Source organism: Euprymna scolopes, chromosome 13, assembly GCF_053919585.1.
Source record: "Euprymna scolopes isolate OS-2025 chromosome 13, ASM5391958v1, whole genome shotgun sequence".
NCBI lineage: Eukaryota > Metazoa > Mollusca > Cephalopoda > Sepiida > Sepiolidae > Euprymna > Euprymna scolopes.
The window spans coordinates 17,268,717-17,289,188 of NC_136494.1; the positions used below are offsets into that span (position 1 = coordinate 17,268,717).

At 37.7% G+C, this 20,472-nt stretch overlaps 1 protein-coding gene across 2 annotated transcripts in view; it reads right to left on the reverse strand.

Annotated features, from left to right (window-relative positions):
* LOC145291945 (uncharacterized) overlaps positions 1–20,472 on the reverse strand; it is a 1,383,621-nt gene that overhangs the window by 1,178,403 nt on the left and 184,746 nt on the right. For both annotated transcript variants that reach the window (XM_080137871.1, XM_080137870.1), the window contains exon 2: positions 14,148–14,260. In XM_080137871.1, the coding sequence (XP_079993997.1) occupies positions 14,148–14,249 (102 nt within the window). In that variant the 5' untranslated portion in view covers positions 14,250–14,260. The remainder of the gene's footprint in view (positions 1–14,147; positions 14,261–20,472) is intronic.

A 20,472-nucleotide genomic window follows, 5' to 3' on the forward strand; every position in this document is an offset into this window, starting at 1 on the left:
TATGGTCGTGGCACTCGGAATTCGCTTTCAACTTCAAAGCAACAATAAAAAACCCACACATTTCAATTCGGAACTTTGATATCCATGGACGTCCTAGACTCTTATATGCCTGATGCGGTGCACCGGCTCTTCTTATAAGACTTGCTCGTGTTTTTTTTTAAATCATACACGAAGTGAAACAACGTACAGCATTTCAGTATTTCAGTGCACAATTCTTCCAGGATTCTACTAAACAGGCATAGACTTTCCCTGACTTCATTGTTTTTCTATTTTACTTCAGTAAGTTTTAAGAGATCAAGGGGCTCCCTCCCGGAGCTAACACTTGATTCTGTTATGATTTAAATTTGTATCCGAGGGCTCTTTTAAGAATACATATTGTTCCCTTTATGGCTACTATTTGTATCTTGTTACAGCTTGGTCTTCCAGGAATTGCTTCTAAGTATTTCAGGCAGTTCTTTTTTTATTAAACCAGTTGCTCCTATCACAACCGGTATAATGTTTATTTCTTTAAGAGACCATGTGGTTTTTAGATCATTTTTAGGTCCTGATATTTTGTTATCTTTTCCCGTTCAGCTCTGTTACGTTTGGCGTAGTCTCATGATTACAATAGTTTTATATACTTTTTTATGATATATAACTATATCATGTAATATATAATTATATAATGTTCACATTAATAACATTTTTTATATGTGTTAAGAAATCGTAGATTAAGTTTTTGTTATGTAACGGATGTCTGGGACCATCCGATACATAACGGTTAAAATAAACCTTTTTAAGAAGCTCGAAAGGAGGGCATCGAATATCGATTGTCCACCAGACCAATTGACAAAAGTAATTACGGCGTAAACAGAAAAATCGGACGACCATTTTTGTTTACAAAGTAAAGTGATTGTGGGGGAGATCGCATATTTTGCTGGAATGGGACATTCCTTTGCGAGAACAAAGAAAGATTGGAATGTCCTGGAAAAAAAAACAATTATGGTCAAGGCTGGAACGTGTTGTAAAGACACGTGCAACAAACAAAAACAATAGTCGCCCGACTAAGAAAAAATGGGTTACTGGAGATCTGGATCAAATGCAAGCAATGCATTTGTAAACAAAGCTAAAACTTGCCTGGGAATTGAAGAATCAATTATCGACAATAAATGAATTAACCAATCAAATGCAAGCCAGCGGAGATTGTAATAGTGGAAAAATACGGGAACAAAAAAATCCTGTGAATATAACGATGTGATTTTTGGAGTCAGAGAGGAGAAGTAGGTCTGAGGACCGCCGAAGGACGTGCGATTGTCGAAGTGAAATCGCGTCCCCCCTCCGATATCTCAACGAAATGAAAGCCAAGCCGCAGAAATGAACTATTTTATAAACTGCATGTAAGGCTTTAGTTAAAAATACATTTTTATACAAAAAGCAATCGTGACGTCTTTCCTTTGTGTTCTGAGTTACGCCTGATCGTTATGTGCATGTCAAAACTTTGTTTCAGATACCGTCGTTGTTATCACAAGCTGGACAATTGATAAGTCAGCTCGAATGAAAAATGCCCGGTCAAGGGGGAAATAACCATGCTGTCTTAGCAGTTGCCATGACAACCGTTTAGCTCGGGTCGTAAACAAATTACACTAGCGGGCGATCAATGAAATTGACGGCTACTGCGTTTTTGTTACAAACCTACTAACTACGACGTTCCCAACCTGGGGTCATGCGCAACGTAACATTTTTTCGGGAGATGGAGACGAGTATTCTCTTAAATAATAAGTTGAAAATCTCATTAAGAAAAACTGCGTTGACACAGTGAAAAAAGATCGAAAAGTGACGGGCATTTCGCTCTTGGCATTTATCAGAATTTTCCTTTCAGTTATGAGAGAATTATTGAGGATCTCACGAGCGCAACGTGTTATAGACGTACTAAACAGAAAACCCTCGTTTCTCTCAAACTTGATAACGTATAGTGTTGTATTATTTGCTTCCCCACTGAGCAAATTGGGCACAAGGCCGTTTTCTAATGTAAAGAGAGAGGGGGAGGAGGAAAGGAAAAGGGGACCATCTCCCGAGAGGTGAGAAATGAGAGCTGGATAGTGATTTACACGCTGGTATGTAGGGTGACCCCTACATAGACGAGAAAATTGCCGCAAGGGCAATGGTCTTTGATTGCAGCATCTGCTGGAACAGGGTATTTATTTGCCCCCCCCCAGCGAGTAAATTAGGGATAAGGCCGATTTTTTATGTGAGGAGTGAAGGGGTAATGGGGACCAACTCCCCGGGGAGTAGGGAAGCTGAATAGTGAAAATTGGTATGAAGGGTTGCCCCTACATTGACCAAGGTCTTATATGTGCGGTTGCCCCCACATATGATATTTGCTTGCAGTATCTGCCGGAACAGATTGTATTTTTTTGCTTCCCCACTGAGCAAATTAAGCACAAGGCTGTTTTTTAATGTGGAGAGAGAGGGAGGGGAGAGGGAAAAGGGGCCCAGCTCCCGATGGGTGGGAAATGGGAGGTGGATGGTATGAAGGGTTGCCCCTACATTGACCAAAGTCTTATATGTGGGATTGCTCCCACATATGGTCTTTGCTTGCAGTATCTGCCGGAACAGATGGTATTTATTTGCTCCCCCACCGAACAAATTAGGCACAAGGCCAATTTTTAATGTGAGGAGTGAAGGGAGGGGGAAGGGAAAAAGGGGACCAGCTCCCGAGAGGTGGGAAATGGGAGCTGGTTAAAGGTCAGGCATGTGGGGCTGCCCCCACATCTGGTCTTTGCTAGTCATAGCTTGCAGCATCTGCCGGACAGATACTACACTTTGATCTTGGCCAAAAGGCCACAAAGGTCCCCCACTTAATAACGTATAGTGTTCATGGTTGTGACGGTAAACTGGGAATTCCCTTTCAGCTTCAAAGCAACATTTAAACAAAAATCCATGCATAATTATGAACTTTGATATTCATGGGCCCCCTAGATTCTTATGGGCTCTGCTTCACAATCATCTTGTGGGGTATGGTCGTGTAGTAATATCACTTAAATTCTTAAATCCATTTACATCAGTAAACTTATTGCTAACCTTATGTTTGATTAGAATTATTGATGCGCGTTGACCTTTAGGTGTCTTTCAAATAGTGTTAATTCTTAGTTCAAGACAACGTGATTCGAACTCGGAACGCCGGATTCTTTAATCTATTATAGCAGGCACTCGGCTCAGTTAGCCTCTCCTAGGAGTAAAGTAGGGTCTGTAAACTGGAGACAAAGGAATTGCGATTGTCAACTTCTAACAATAAATATGAGGCAATATATTTTTTCAAGGCGTCGTCCAACTCGTTAATCGATACTGAAAACCTCTTTATCCGCGTTTACGTACGTTTTTAAACAATAAAGACACTCAACTTTACTCAACTTGATTTCAGGAGAAAACAAACAAGGTTTATCGCCCTCGTGTTTTCAATCTTGCGCTTAATATTAATTCAATAAAAACTTCAACTCGGAAAAATTACGACGTGTTGAAATTACCATTGAAACAGTTTTATGGCTGTAAGCAGCGTTCTTATTTTCATTGATGGTGAGTCGTTCATTGGAATAGATTTACAAAATAACAAAAAATATACGATTTTAACGCTTTCTCGGGCGACCAACGATCCATAGTTATTGACTAATTATCATTCATGATATCCATGAAATATCTGATAGCACACAGAGTAAAACCTACCAGGATAAATATTATTTTTATTTTTAATTGGAATTCATTGAGATGAGTATTATTTATCAATTTTATTTATTGCGGACAATTATCCTCATCTTTTATTAGTTGTTTCACGACGTTTCGGCCAACTATTCCTCTGGCCTTCGTCAAGTGGTAACTGCGACGGATAGGAACTCCGAATCTTCTAACTGCATCCAATGCAATTACTGCCTTCCATAGTTGTAGTCGTCTCACCACGTTTTGGCCAAGTAAGCCTTTGGCCGACTTTGGATAGGATTGAAACCGCTATCTTCAGATAATTCTCACCTGGAACCGTAGAGATTCAACGTCTCTATCCACTGCGCCACGGGCCCCGAAGGGCGATGAAGGTTGGATTTTTTGGTTTTATAAATCCATGTTTATTATTTGATCTTCCATGGTCAGGTCCGTACCGAATGGTATATATTATTTTTAATTGGAATTCATTGAGATGAGTATTATTTATTAATTTTATTTATTGCGGACTATTATCCTCATCTTTTCTTAGTTGTTTCACTAATAAAAGATGAATATAATAGTCAGCTACCAGGATAACACAATATTTTTCACGGTTATATATAGTTAGACTATCGGTGGTGACTTGTGTGAGTAAAAGAACTATCCTATTTATGGGCAACGCTAGACCACCCACCCACAAGTGAAATTTTTATTTTCAGCATGACCAATATTTGTGCAAATTTTTTTTTTTAATCCTGGGCGCGGTTATTAATTGAGAACAATGAACGATTTGGAGCCAATATTACTGACACGCTGCCCGGCATTGCTCGGAGTAATATAGGCGAGTACTAACTAAAGAAACATTATTAAGTACTTTTATATTTATAAATAAGTGACAATTATCTGCTTTTTTTCGCCGTTTATTAGGCATACATATCATGTGACACAAAGATAATGCACCATTTGGGGGAGGAGGGCTAGAGCTCCTCACATTTAAAAGCCATAAACCTTACTTTACTTGCACTCGGATGGAGATGAGTATAATTTAAAAGGTGTTATTAAAACATGGCACGTTCAGAGCGTATTGTCAAATTTGATATTGGTTCAGATGTTTATAAAATCCCAGCCGTGTCAGAGCAATCGAGGTGTACAGGTAAAAAAGATTAGATTTACTTGACAGACACAGGAACTTGTAAAACAATATCTCGGTCTCTTTGTCTTAAATGTGTACTCTTTCTTTCTAATTCACTCACTCACTCTCTCTCACTCTCACTCTCTCTTTCCTTCTTTCACCATCATAATCATCATCATCATCATCAGGAGAGAAGATTTGTTATTCAGTTGGAAATGGGGCCCCGTTGGTGGCGGTTGCAAATGTTTGGAAGTGAGACTTGCCGGGAACAGTCGCATACCAGTTCAACTCTCGAGTTCTTAAAATGCTTCTTCAAGTATTACAATTGAAAATATATTTTTACAAAAAAAAAATGCGCAATTCGCTTATTTTATACAGCACACACTTTCCAACTGGTAGCCCCGGCCCAGATAGATAATTCTCAGGAGAGAATTAATGACATTAATGACGTGTAACGACGTCGAAAACTTGACAAAAAGATCTGTCAAGCACACGATATACCAACCCATTGATTAAAAGAGGATGTGTCTATGAGTAAAGTAGAGGCTGTAAACTGGAGACAAAGGAATTGCGATTGTCAACTTCTAACAATAAATATGAGGCAATATATTTTTTCAAGGCGTCGTCCAACTCGTTAATCGATACTGAAAACCTCTTTATCTGCGTTTACGTACGTTTTTACAAAAAAAAAAATTCAACTTTACTCAACTTGATTTCAAAATCCCAGCTATTTCAAAGCAATCGAGGTCGACATGTAAAAAAGATCAGATTTATTTGACAGAGACAGGAAATTGTAAAACAATATCTCGGTCTCTTTTTCTTTAATATGTACTCTTTCTTTCTCGGTCACTCACTCACTCTCTCTCTCTCTCTCTCTCTCTTTCATCATCATCATCATGAGAGAAGATTTGTTATTCATCTATGCTGATGACACGAACATCTATGGCAACACATCTAAGGCCGTAAATGACAAAGTTCTCTCTGATTCTCTCCCCTCTGATCTAGAGCGCATGGTACAGTTGGGAAGAGGTGGCTGGTTACTTTTAATGCATCTAAAATCAAGCTCCTATCTTTATATTATCAATTGGTATCAATTAAAATGGATGGCTCTCGTCTACGGGAAGCTCCATGTTTTGATAAGCTTCTGAGCATGACCTTTACTCCTGACCTGAAATGGAACACGTACATCAAGTCAGTTGCCAATGTCGCTGGAAAAATGGTAGGATCCTTCTACCGCACCAGAAGATATCTCACTGCTGGTGCAATTCTCTATCTCTATAAAAGCCAAGTACGTCCAAGGATGGAGTACTACTGCCACATCTAGGCAGGAGCTGCTAAAAACAGCCTATTCTACCTTGACAGAGTACAAGATAGGCTCCGTGGCTTAGTTGGTGATGCCTTTTTCTCTTCCCTGTAACCTTTCTCCCACAGGAGAGACGTTGCGAGACTGTCTTTGTTTTATCGTTGCTTCCATGGCAAGTGCTCGTCTTAGCTCCAATCTCTGCCCTCCTTGCCAATCGTTCATGATAAACACCCGTCTAGCTGAAACCACTGTCAAAAATTTTCTCCACTCTTTATCTGTGTCAAAACCAAAACAAAGCTTCTTTCTTAGAAGTGCATGACTGTGGAACTCTCTTCTGTTTGCCTGTTTCCCACTTTACTACAACATGGATGTCTTCAAGTCCAACATAAACAACTTCCTGATGAACCGCCTCCTTAAGTAAGACGCTTTATCAAATCTCCAATACTAATGATTACTATGGTACTATCCCATTGATCACGCAATAACCCCTATCCCTGAGTGGTTTTCTGGGGCTTGATAAGTGGTAACTACCTTGTAAAAAGAAAGTTGGAAGTGGGGCTCTTAAAATGCTTCTTCAAGTATTACAATAGAAAATATATTTTTACAAAAAGAAAATATACGCAGTTCGCTTATTTTATACAGCGCACACTTTCCGACTGGTGGGCCCAGTCCGGATAGATAATTCTCAGGAGAGAATTAATGACGGGGAAACCCGTACAAGTAACGACGTCGAAAACTTGACAAAAATACCTGCCAAGCACACGATATATCAACCCATTCATTAAAAAAGGGTGTGTCTATCATTTTATTGTTTACCAACTGGCAAGCCGGTGTGCCATGTCAATACGTAAAAGTTATTTCCAAAAGTGTCCCCATGGTTCAGACAAACCAAATTACTCTGCCTGGTAAACGATCGGGTTTTTACCGTTTAATAATTTAGTACCTTCAAATCTATTATTATTTGCGTGTTTGATATATTTTCTCTCGCGCATTTCGATTATGTACTAATTATCTTGGGTATCGATTTATATTCTGATGTTCCTAGCGATAAACAGATCGAGCTATAGACCAATCGGAAAAACACTTATAAGAAATATTTCTAACCACCGAATGCGATGTCTGACACACTACCCGAGAGTCTAACATCCAAACTCCACAGCCTATCGTTTACAGGTAACATGGATTTGAACACGTGCATAAAAAATACTGCCAAGTTTGCTGCAAACGGGATTGGTTCACTCTAACGGGCTAATAAACGTATCACACTGTCAAGTAACCTTTATTACTACAAAGTAGTGATGGGGCGATTTCAATTATTTTTCCGATTCTGATACAATTAGCGATTCCGATTTTTTATAAATCTCTAAATATTTAGTTATAAAATCGTTATTTTTCCGATTATTGTAAAAACATATGCTATATTCGCACATAGTTTCTTCAACGTAAAAAAACACACTTGGATCTAAAGCTTATAGATTTACTGGTAGTTTAGAATAAAGAATAAATAAATATTTATTATTTTATTATTATTATTACTAGCAATAGAAGATTTTGTTTTAAACGTAATATCAAATTAAAACAAGATAACGAAAGGAATCGTTTGTGGCATCGGATATGGGCACAAATTTTTCCGATACCGATTCCGATACTCGCCCAAAATTTCCGATGTTTCTGATTCTGAATAATCGTCCCAACACTATTTCAAAGCTGGTATTCGTCCATGCATGTAGTATCGTTGCAACATTTTAATAGTGTACCAGCCATTACATTTGTTACATGGAAAAGGGTTGTTCCCTTTCCATGTAAATAGGAAGAATATTAGATAAGTGAAAATGAGATTAGGATAAGCCTAGAATCGAACCCTGTAGGCAAAGTTAAGAAATGGAATGTAAGGAATTTAGTCTATTGTTAAATTCTATTAGAATAGTTAAATATTGTTTATATCGGAAAAAAAGAGTTGATTGTTAATTCTTTTAGAAATCTGAATATTAAAAATGTCAGCTAAAAAAATGAACAATTAAATTATACTGTTTAAAATAGGTTAGCTTAGAATTGAGGATTCTTTTCTTGTCAAAAGTGTGTTGGACAAACATATGTAAAGCCACGTGAAATTGGTCACGTTTGAAAAATACACTTCTGGCGTTATAGACAAAGGACATATCTTCATATTATGGGTCCGGATTTTAGTCAGAAGGAAAAAGAGAGCAAGTCAGTTGGCAGTCAGTTGGTCAGTTGATGAGTTGGAGTCAGAGCTCCTTGGAGGCGAGGGGAGAGGAGTAAACCAATGTAGCTATACCATTTGAATTCCTGACGTGAATCGACCGGTCGATCAGATGAATAAAGAAGTCATCATTATATTTTGTAAGTGTTGTCTCGTGTCGTCATTCAGTTACAACAAGAAAAGGTCATATTATAATGAGCATTGTAAACCCCTTCCAAGTTATGTTCCCATCTCCTCTATCACATAACACTTTCTCCCCCTAACACAGAGCTAGAAAGAAGAATCTCTAAACTATTGGTCCCGCACTATCGACCAAGATCAACCCCCGGTCCCCTCGCCACAATGTTGTAACCCTGTCTTTGTTTTGCAAGTACTTCAACAGAATGTTCTCCGATGAACTTGCTACATTTGTACCCCTTCAAAGTAAATAGCTGCGACCAATCCGACAAGCAGCAAAATCACACCCTTTAACTGTAGAGCTACCCAGATGCTGGGAAGCATTCTACTCGCATAGCTTTTAAAGATTTCGATACAGACCACCCTACTGAATATTATATTATTAATCTGCCTCTAACTCATAGTGTTACATAGTAAGAACCTTACGTCAGCAGCGATTAAGTTCGCTAGTGTGAATTTTGACAAGGGTCATCTTTAGTTCATGTTAGGATAGTCTACATCTACAAACAGAACTGTACCCAGGGACGGGTGATGTGAAGTTCAAGCAGGGAGTAGAGATCAAACCCCGTAGATAAAACAGGAGTCGAACAATGACATGACGTCACGTTTTAGAGCGAAAGAAATACCAGTTTTGGTCAGTCTCAATCGGAAAGCCGAAGGAACGAGGCATGGCCAAATGATATTAAAAAAAAACGATTATCTCAGTGAATGTCCATAAAACTAAGCGAAAAGACCATAAAACTAAGCGAAAAACGTTGACAAAAGTGAAACGACAAAGTCAGTCAGTAATGAAGAAAAAAGGATTTTTTTTAAAATGGTGAATCGCATTGTATATTTATAACTGACATTTAAGCTTGTCGCTGACTATTTACAAAAAGAAGTGGAAAAGTCTGAATAAATTAAACGCGAAAGTCGCGTAAAAGAAATAATAGAGCACTACAGTCGCATAAAGAACATTTTGCTAATGAAAACGTTATCATAGTAGCGCCTTACGTCCAAAGGGAAAGTGCTTTGTTGGGATTGAATATAGTAAAAAGGGACTAAAAAACGTTTTGTAATATGAAATTTCTATTCTCTTACTTTCCGTTATAGTTTTATTTATTGAACTCACTATTATATGAAAACAATTTGGTATTTCCCTTGGCTGTCGTCGAGTTATTCTTTGTAGTTTTATCGACATTAAACAGCAGTCAACAAGAATTATTCACCTTCTTAATTATTAGATTAAAATACAGGCGAAATGGGTTATCTCCCTTTGTGATATACATTTTTTAATTCTTTTTCATCCATTATCAAAATATATTGCCACTTCTTCGTAAGGGGTTACTATTTGGTATCATCTGTAGCAAATTATTGTGGAGAGTTGAGTAGGGAAATGTATGCCCGCATAACAGTTGTATGTCAGTAAAACTAGGGAAGCAGGAAACACGAAGAGCGTAGACGGGTTTCTGGCATCTAGGTACCTCAACATTGACGGGGTGGGATTTTTCTGCTTGTTACATTAGTCGCCTGAGTTCTACATAAAGATTAGTTTAGTTTAGCTCTCTTGATTCCTTGGGGAATATAGGGTCACAACGATGCCCTCAAACGGACCCGGTTCTGGCTGGTCCTCTTCAGTTCGGCCCATGTCATTCCAGCAGCCCTGGTTTCAGTCTCAATGCTTCTTTTCCATGTCTGTCTCGGCCGACCAATTTTACGCTTGCCTTGCGAGATTCATTCAAGGGTTTGCCTGGTGATGTTGGATGCAGGCTTCGGCAAGGTGTGGCCAATCCAGTCCCATTTTTGTTTTTTTTTTATCTCTATCTCCATTGGGGTTTGGTTGGTTTTGTCTCACAGTTGTTCATTGAGATAGTCTCTGGCCATCTGATGCTTAGGATGTCTCTGAGACATCTGTTGGTGAATCTCTGGAGCTTGTGAGTGTTGGCCTTGGTCACTTTCCACGTTTCTGAGCCATAGAGTAGAAAAGTTTACCAGGTGTGAAAGCAGATCGTTGTCGCTGATGACCACATGAAGAGTCTTCATCACTTTGTTGCAGATATTGACGGTGTGAGTCTCTGCGAAATACAATTCTTGTCATGGACGTACGTCAGAACCAGAGATGCGTCATTGAATTCCTGGAAAAAATGCATTGAGAATGGTGGTGACTATGTAGAAAAAGAAATTCTGGAGCAACAAAAGGTCGCTCATTTTAATGGTACTACTCCTGTTTTCATAGCTCTTTAATTGTTTAAGTAAAAAAAATTGTAAGACGCTTTACTTTTGAAACCATCCTCGTATGACAAAGCATGATCCAGACGCCCATGCGCAGTCCTCTTCACCGAGAACATCGAGAATAGTGGTTTTAATTGTACCATATTCGTTTTCGTAGCTCTTTAACTTTTGAAGTTTAAAAAAATAGGAGACTTTACTTTTAGAACGACCCTTGCACACGAGTACGTTTTGTCTCCAAGTTCAGAGCCAAAATAAACTACAAATCTTTATCTGAGAATGAACCATAATTCCGTTTTATCTTTGAACCAATGAAATGGTTCCTTTTCTTTGCGGAATAGACTGAACTTTGAATTCAATGGATTTCATTCAAAGCCAAATAGATTTGCACTCAAGTCTTAAAACATTACTACTCATTTAATATGTTCCTCTTATATAGACGAGACACCCAAGTACAACACTATACGATACGATTCACTATGAAGACATGTGCACGCGTATATCTCGGAGAGTCATAAACTCATTATATAAACGGTTATATATATATATATATATATATATATATATATATATATATATTCAGTAGAACTCCGGGCTACAGTGGCCCTAGGATACAGTTTCTTCAGGTTACGATGTGGCATATGATGTTTTCCGGACCCTGATTACGGAATTTGTCCCGCCTTACGGTGTTATTTATAATGGTATTTGATTATATACATGTGTATTATATACTGTACAGTAATTTGTTACTAAGTTTTAACATGTACTGAATAAAATTTTGCTGAGGTCCCACAATCCCAACCCCGGAATGGATTAATGCCGTACCCCGGGGTTCCACTGTATATATATATATATATATATATATATATATATATATATATATATATATATATATATATATATATATACAGTGGAACCCCGGGATATAGGAACTTTCTCTGTGTATCTATGTGTGTTTGAGTTCGTTCCCTATAGAATCGAAAACGGCTGGGCTATTTTTATAAAATTTCACACGAAAGTAATTTTTGTGTCTGACCGTTTGCTTAGATGGGTTTTGTATCGGAATGTGTTTGATAAGTATTGATAATCGAAATAATCCGATACAAGAATTGACAAGCGATTTTGTCAAAAGTTAACACCTTATACAGTTTAACACCACAAGAAGTTTATTATCACACAAGGCGAAAGTCCTGATATATAAAATCAACAGTAGGTTCTTTGATATGACGGGCTCGTCCAGAATGAATGTTTCTGCTTAAAAGCACAGTTGCACCATGATACTGGACTTTTTCATTTTAAACTTAAATTCAAAACATTATCACCGTACAAACAGTAAGGCCATGCATATAAAATCAACAGTAGGTTCTTTTATAATGACAAGAGCGCGTTCGAAATGAATGTTTCTGTTCAGAGCCCAATTAAAGCCTGATATTTGACTTTTACATTTTAAACTTTTATTCAAGCCATTATATATAAAAATAATTTTATCAAATCAGTAGCAGATTCTCTACAGTGCAATGTAGACTACCGTGTATTTTGGGCTAAGTCATTGCGGAGAATCATATGAAGATTTCTTCCGGTGCACTGTGATTTAATTGTAAAAAATGGGCGATTTCATCGATTTCGATGACAATAAAGTTGATCATCATTCAGTCCCTGGCAACGTCGAGTCTCCTTGCTATTGTACAAAAATTAATCCATCCTATAGTTTAACACAAATAATGTTTAAGTTCTACAAAGACGAGAGTTGTGCCATTAAAACGAGCAACCTTCTTTGCTCCATAATTTATTTTTTATACACAATCACTACCATTTCCCAATGCGCTTTTACTGGCGATGGCGATGGCGTGGTGGTGGTGGTGGTGGTGGTGGTGGTGGTGGTGGTGCATAGGCGTTCAGAGTGCGCTTTATCACTCACATCTCGACCGCCACTCTGAAATCAACGACCCCATCTGTTAACATTGCTGACATCAATTGTATCGGCTTCGGAAGCGTTCAACAGGCGCCTGTAAATGTTGATCGGTTCAATTTTTTTCTGGAAGAAAGAAATTCAATGATGCATATCTGCTTCTGACGCACGTCCATGATAGGGGTTGGTTTCTAAGAGTCAGACACCGTAAATATCTGCAATAGGCTGATGGTATTTTCAGGTTATGAATGCATAAGTTCAGTCATCATAACTTTAATTTTAAATCATAACTGATCCATTCCAGCAGAATAAAAAATAGGAGGTATTACCTTTTGAACGCCCTCGTTTATATATATATATATATATATATATATATATATATATATTAGTGATGAGATAATTCCAATATTTTTTCTGATTCCGATACAATTGCCAATTTCTTACTAAATTCCCTATCCCAATTCTTTATAAATTTCTAAATATTTAAATATGAAGCAGTTTGTCCCCCCCAAAAAAAATATGCTGAATATGCAGATATTTTCTCGAACATAAAAATAAATACTTGTAGGAGATGATCTATAGGCTTTTGTTCCACTATTAGTTAAAATCAAAAAATATTTATTATTTTTAATATTACTACCAGCAATTGAAATATTTGCCTTTAACAAAATTAAATAGAAAAGCAAATTAAAAGAATCGTTATTGGCATCGTAAAATAGGTACTAATTTTTCCGATTCCGATACTGATTTCGATAGCCGATCAGATTCTGATTCATTGCCCTAACACTAATATATATATATATATATATATATATATATATATATATATATATATATATATATGGTATATATATATATTATATATATTATATATATATTATATATATATTATATATTATATATATTATAGATATATTATATATATATATATTATAGATATATTATATATATATATATTATAGATATATTATATTTATATATATATATAATATTTATATATATATATTATATATGACGACTCCATTTAATCACATAAATTAATATGCAAAGATATAATTTCATGCGTAAATTTTCAGTCTTTACTTCAACCGTGATAGATAGGTAGAGCTAGGTAGTAAGTTACGAAAATATATATGGCAATTAAGCTACACAAAATATTCCCGGAAGAAGCCTGACGAATTTTCATGAAACGCGGAATATTCTGTGTAGCTTAATTGCCATATATATTTTCATCACTTACTTCGATATATATATATATATATATATATATATATATATATATATATATATATATATATATATATATATCAATAAATATTAAATTATTTTTCACACACGTGTCCTTTTTATCGGGGATGAAGAGAAAGATAGAAGAAAATATGTTCTGCTGACTGTTTTCCGTCTAACTCTGATCTAGGTATTTTTATGACGTCAGTCAGCAGGCGTCTTTTTACTTATTAGCTACTATCACCAAGTGGCTCCATGCCTTGTCCGGGGCGATTTTCAATTAAAAAAAGACAAAACTTACCCGTTGCCTTCTCCAATAGTATGCGTTGATGTAGAAGATGACAAACGCGAGAAAACTTGCAGTCGAAACAAAATAAGTGAACGGTAGGTGATCCCCGAACATGTTGCTTCTTTCTGCAGAAGAGAAAAAAAAAAGAAACAAGATGATAATGTTCATTATTGATTTTCAATGTAATTTTAACATGAATAAAGGATTTAATATCTTAATGTTCTGCAGATGCTGCGCTTAAGATAATTTGTACCAGTCAATGGAGGGAAACCCCTCTATACTGGGACAATTATTATTTTTGGTAACCAGAGTGCCCCCTTTTTGCCTATTTTTAGTGGAGCTGGTTTTTACCCCACATTAAAAACGGTCTTATGCCTAATTTGCTTTGGTGGGGAAGCAAATAAATACATTAATTTCAGAAATTATCTTGTTAGTGTTCCATTAAAAATCGTTGCCCTGGTTAGGGCTCCATGGTATTTTCAAGTTTGGAACACCCTGCTCTAGAGTATAATAACACTCAAATCTGAAGATATTATTCTACCAAAAAAAATAATTACATCAAACGAATACCACACTTTGAGCCATCGCAACATTTTACACGGATAAAGTTGTTTAATCTTTGAGCAGGGTTTTGTTTTCAATGGCAACTCCAGGTAGAGAATGAAAAGAGAGACTGTTGCAATATTTCTGATATAATGACGGATAGATATTTACTTGTTGCCCAGAAAGACTTGACATAAGGTTGAGAACGTAGGGATGTCAAGCAAGCGTCACTAAAGGAAGAGTACTCCTGCCTAGCAAAAATTGCCTGGGCATTCCCGTTGGCATTCTCTGGTCGAGTCGCTTCAGCCAGTAAGTGATAACCTTGCCCCAACCAAAAGTCAGGTGGCAAGGCCTGGCAGGATGAAGCTCCTAAATAATTCTCAGTACTGGGCAGTTCCTGACTCTGCATCTATCGGGCTGATTGTCCAGAACGGATTCTGGACTGGTACTTTTCCACATAATCTCCAAGCAAATGAAGTAGCAAAGCGACTCCTCCTCCTCCAACATAAAAAATAATGTGAGGGTAAATATTTACATACCGCCCACCTCAGCATGATGTGACAAAAGGTCAGGAAAGTGGAGATGTCAATCAAGTTCCCCCAAAGGGGCACTCTTACCGAACAAAAATTGCCTAGGCATCCTCGTCGGCATTCCTCGGCCAGGACGCCTCAGGCAGTAAGCGATAAACTTACCCCACCCAAAAGCCGGGTGATAGTTCTGGGAGGATGGACCTTCTGGGTGATACCTAGACGGGTGATACCCGTCCGACAGTTACTGGGCCAGTTCCTTGGCTGATTGTCTGGCATGACGTACTTTTATACCCAAATGCTGCTATGTGTAGCATATTCTACATGAGCACGTGGAAAAATATCAGCAGCAGCAATGGATGGATGACTTGCGAAGAGATTAGAAGCAGCAGCAGTAGCCGAAAAACGAGCATATGCAAATTAGGAAGTGTGCGCGAGAAGAAAAATGAAATAAAAGAGAAAAAAGACACCACGTCGTAGGGAGAAAAAAGTCGAAGCCGAAGAAAGCGAACATGAAAAACGAAGATGAGAATGGGCCGGCTGTGCCCAGCTTACGGTCGGAAGAAATACAAGCGCATGACAGGCTAAAATAGACAAGTGGCAGCGAGAGTGGTTAATTGTAGGTATTGACCGTTTCATACCCTCTAAAAAGTTTCAGGAAAACCTAACAGCCAGCCATGGTTCTCTCCAGAATGTGCTGCTGCCATTGCACACAGAAATCACTTTTTCCACTGTTTCCAACGTAATAGATGTATGAAAACTAAAGCCGCTTTCAGGACTGCCAGCAACCATTGTAAGAAGTAATAAAGAATGCAAGAGATTTGTATGCTCAATCTGTTACGTCCAAAGTAGCTGAGCAGCGGCTTGGTTGCCACCAGTTTTGGCAAATAGCAAACAGAATCCTGAACAGAAGCGTGTGCTCCATCCCAACTATTATCAATGGACCTGAGGTAATCTCGTCAGCATCAGACAAAGCCAAACTCTTTGTCAAGAACTTTACAGCTAATTCTACCCTTTGCGATCAAGGCCGCCAACCCCCAATATTTCCTCCTGTATCAGAAAACACGCTATGTTATATACGTATATCTGTACGTGATGTTGCCAAGCTAATCAAAAACCTTGATTCCAGTAAAGCAACTGGCCTTGACAGTATTCCAATTATAGTACTCAATAAACTTCAACCTGAACTAGCGCCCATACTTACAAAACTGTTTAAACGTTGTCTTAAGGAAAATAGTTTCCCATCTCCCTGGAAAATTTCATCAGTATGCCCTGTATTTAAGAATTCAGGTGATCGCTCATCCCCCTCTCATTATCGGCCAATAAGTCTCCTGTGCGTCATGAGTAAGTTGCTGGAATCTGTGTTAAATACAGAAGTAATTAACCATCTCAACAAAAATAACCTTCTTAGTGACACTCAATATGGTTTCCGTTCTGCTAGATCTACAACAGATGTGCTTACAGTTATATCTCATAGGATTAGCAAATCTCTCGACGGAGGCAACCTTTCTAGGGCAATTGCTCTTGACATATCTAAGGCCTTTGATAGGGTATGGCATAAAGGTTTACTTCATAAGATCTCTAGCTATGGTATTGCTGGAAATGTCTTCTCAATTATTAAATCATTTCTTTCTGATAGGTTCATAAGAATAGTAGTTGAGGGGCAAAAATCAGAAGCTCACAGTATTAATGCCGGTGTCCCTCAGGGGTCCATCCTGGGCCCAACTCTTTTCCTGATCTACATTAATGATCTTCCAAATCACATCCTTACATCATTTGTAGACATTTATGCTGACGACACTACCATTTATGGTAGCACATCTAAGACAGTAAACGACCAAGTTCTCTCCAATTCTCTCTCCTCTGATCTTGAGCACGTAGTACAATGGGGTAAGGAGTAGCTGGTTACTTTTAATGCATCTAAAACCAAGCTTCTCTCTTTACATCATCAATATTCTGATCCACATCTGGCATCAATTGAAATGAATGGCTCTCGTCTTCAGGAGGCCTCACATTTTGACAAGCTTCTTAGCTTGACCATTACTCCTGATCTTAAATGGAACACGTACATCAAATCTGTTGCCAAGGCCGCTGGAAAAATGGTGGGATCTTTCTATCGATCCGGTAGATATCTCACTGCTGATGCTATTCTCTATCTATATAAGAGCCAGGTACGTCCAAGAATGGAATACTGTTGCCACATCTGGGCAGGAGCTGCTAGAAAGGACTTGGCCTGCCTTGATAGAGTTCAAAATAGACTTCGTAGCCTCGTAGGAGATGTCCTTTTCTCTTCCTTGCAACCTCTATCTCACAGAAGAGATGTTGCGAGTTTGTCTCTGATGTATCGTTATTTTCATGGAAAGTGTTCGACTGAGCTTCAATCTATATTATAAATTACTTATGTTTTATTTTTATGAATGACTTATGTTTTATTTTTATGAATTACTAGTTTCATTTTTATGAATTACTAAAGTTTCATTTTTATAAATTACTAAAGTTTCATTTTTATGAATTACTAAAGTTTCATTTTTATGAATTACTAAAGTGAAATTTTCTTTTTATGAATTACTACAGTAAAGATTCATTTTTCTGTACTACTTAAGCAAAGTTACATTTTTATGAATTGCTAAAGTTTCATTTTTATGAATTACTTAAGTTTTATTTTTATCAATTACGAAAGTTAAGTTTTATTTTATGAATTACTTAAATAAAGTTTCGTTTTTTTATGAATTACTAAAGTTTCATTTTATGAATTACTAAAGTAAAGTTTGTTTTTTTTAACATCCACGTTACATATGTTCCTGGTGTTTTTTTTTTTAGATGAGGCTTAATAATTTGTACTACTGAGATATTTTGGACTACTATTTTCATTTTCAGTGTCTAGAACAGTTGTAAATCCGTAAGTGTCCGGAAGAATGGCAAAACTTTGTATTTAGGGAAAACACAGCATATTATAAAAAAGGCAAATGCAGTATAATAATGAGAGTGGTTGTATGTCAGTCTGAACGCCAAGTGTCGGCCGGTGAAATCTTCGACCTTCTTCCGGTATATTTTGTCGAACTCGGTAATCTTCCTGTCTAACCCGGTAATGCACGGAATTTCAAAAGGTACCCTTTACATGATCCTTTTAAAGCATGCTTTTGTTTCGTCAGTCATGACCGGGTAACAATCCTTATTCGCAATTGTATTTTTAGTGACGTTACATACACAGTACTTGATAAAATTAAGTTGCTAGTGACATTCTTCTGATGAACTGCAAACACTTGTACCTCCCCGACGTAACTAACCCCGACAAACCTGACAAGCTAGTAAGTCTCATCCCTTTACAGTAGAGATCCCTAGGTGCAAGAAAGCCTTTTACTCCAATAGTTTCTTTCTCAGAACTGCAGGTCTTTGGAACTCCCTTCCGGGATTCTGCTTTCCCAACTGTACTGATATGCAAAAGTTCAAGTGTAATGTGAACAAACATCTTTCTACTCATCTCCCTTCATAATGGCCCTGCTGATTAAGTCCCTGATAGTAGCCCCATGCTTCAAAGTGGCACTGTGCCTTGTTTGGGGTGAAAATTGAATAAAAAATAATAAATATATAAAAAAAAAGGTTGAAGGTTCAATCCTTAATTCGGGCGATACTTAAAATTGAACCTTAAACCTCCACAAGAGTGCCACTTACACTAATATAACTATCCCTCCATCGTGCTAAAAGATTACTCACACCGGAAAGTGTCATGTACTTCTACAAAGCCACTATTCGCCGATTATGAAATATTGTTGCCATATCTGGTCTGGTGCATCTACCGTTAGCATCTCCCTCTTGGATAGAGTCCAAAGAAGAGTTTCCAATCTAATAGATCCCGCACTGTCAACTAAGCTCCATCCTCTGTCCTATCGCCACAATGTTGCAGAATGTATGTCTTACAAGTACTTTAATGGAACCTGCTATAATGGACTAATTGCACTTGTTTCCCCTCGACGTACATACCTTGACAAATCCTCTTAGCAACAAAATCACACCTATTCGCTGTAAATATCCTTAAACGAAGGAAATCTCCCTTCCGTTTGCCTGTTTTCCACCTGACTACCACTTGGATGTCTTCAAGTCCAACATAAACAAATTCCTGATGAACCGCCCCCTTAAGTAAGACACTTTATTAAATATCCATTACTAACGATTACTATGATATTATCCCATTGATTACTGTACACGCAATAACCCTTATCCCCGAGTGGCTTCCAAGCCTTGTTAAGTGGTGACTACCATATTAAAAGAAAGCCTTCTACTCCAACAGTTTCTTCTCTCAGACAGCTAGACTTTGGAATTCCTTCTTGCAATCGGCTTCACTGACTGTACTGACATGCAGAAATTTAAATGTAAAGTAAACTAACATCTTGCTCATCTTTCCATAACATTGTTCCAAATAGTATCCTCTTACGTCCAAGTGGCGATGTACATTAACGTGAACGTATTTTTTAACTAACTCTGAATACATTGATAGGTACATATATTTGTTGTTTATTTTATTTATTTATGCATTTATTAATAGAGGGAGAAGTTATATACGGATAATTGTTTCACCGTCATTACGACTGATCAGCATGTTTTACTATGACAGTATTCAACCTCACTAGTCGGGTGTGTTACATTATATAGAATCATCGAAGGACAAGTGTTTCATTATATGACTCATCAGCGTCACTGAACCTAGCACAGTTCTAAACCAGAATCATAAAATCTAGGGAACACTCACGCAAGTAAGTCAATGGCACATACGTGAGGAGCGCGTGAGTTTCAGGCCTATATTTTAGCAGAACCTGTTTATCCATTTGTCACAAGTCTAGTACAATCTCACTCCTGATGCAATTCTCTACCTATATAAAAGCCAGGTACGGCCAACGATAGAGTACTGTTGCCACATCTGGGCAGGAGCTGCTAGAAATAACTTATCCTGCCTTGACAGAGTTCAAAATAGTCTTCGTAGCTTAGTGGGGGTGCCCTTTTCTCTTCCCTGCGACCTCTTTCCCACAGAAGAGATATTGCAAGCTTGTATGGCAAGCGTTCAGCTGAGCTTCAATCTATGGTTCCCCCTCGCCAAACGTTCGCGAAAAACACTCGTCTAGCCAAAACCACTATCAATAATCCCCCCCACTCTTTATCTGTACCTAAACCTAAATGTAGATTCTATGAACAAAGCTTCTTTCTTAGAACTGCACGCCTGTGGAACTCTCTTCCGATTGCCTGCTTTCCAGCTGACTACAATCTGATTGTCT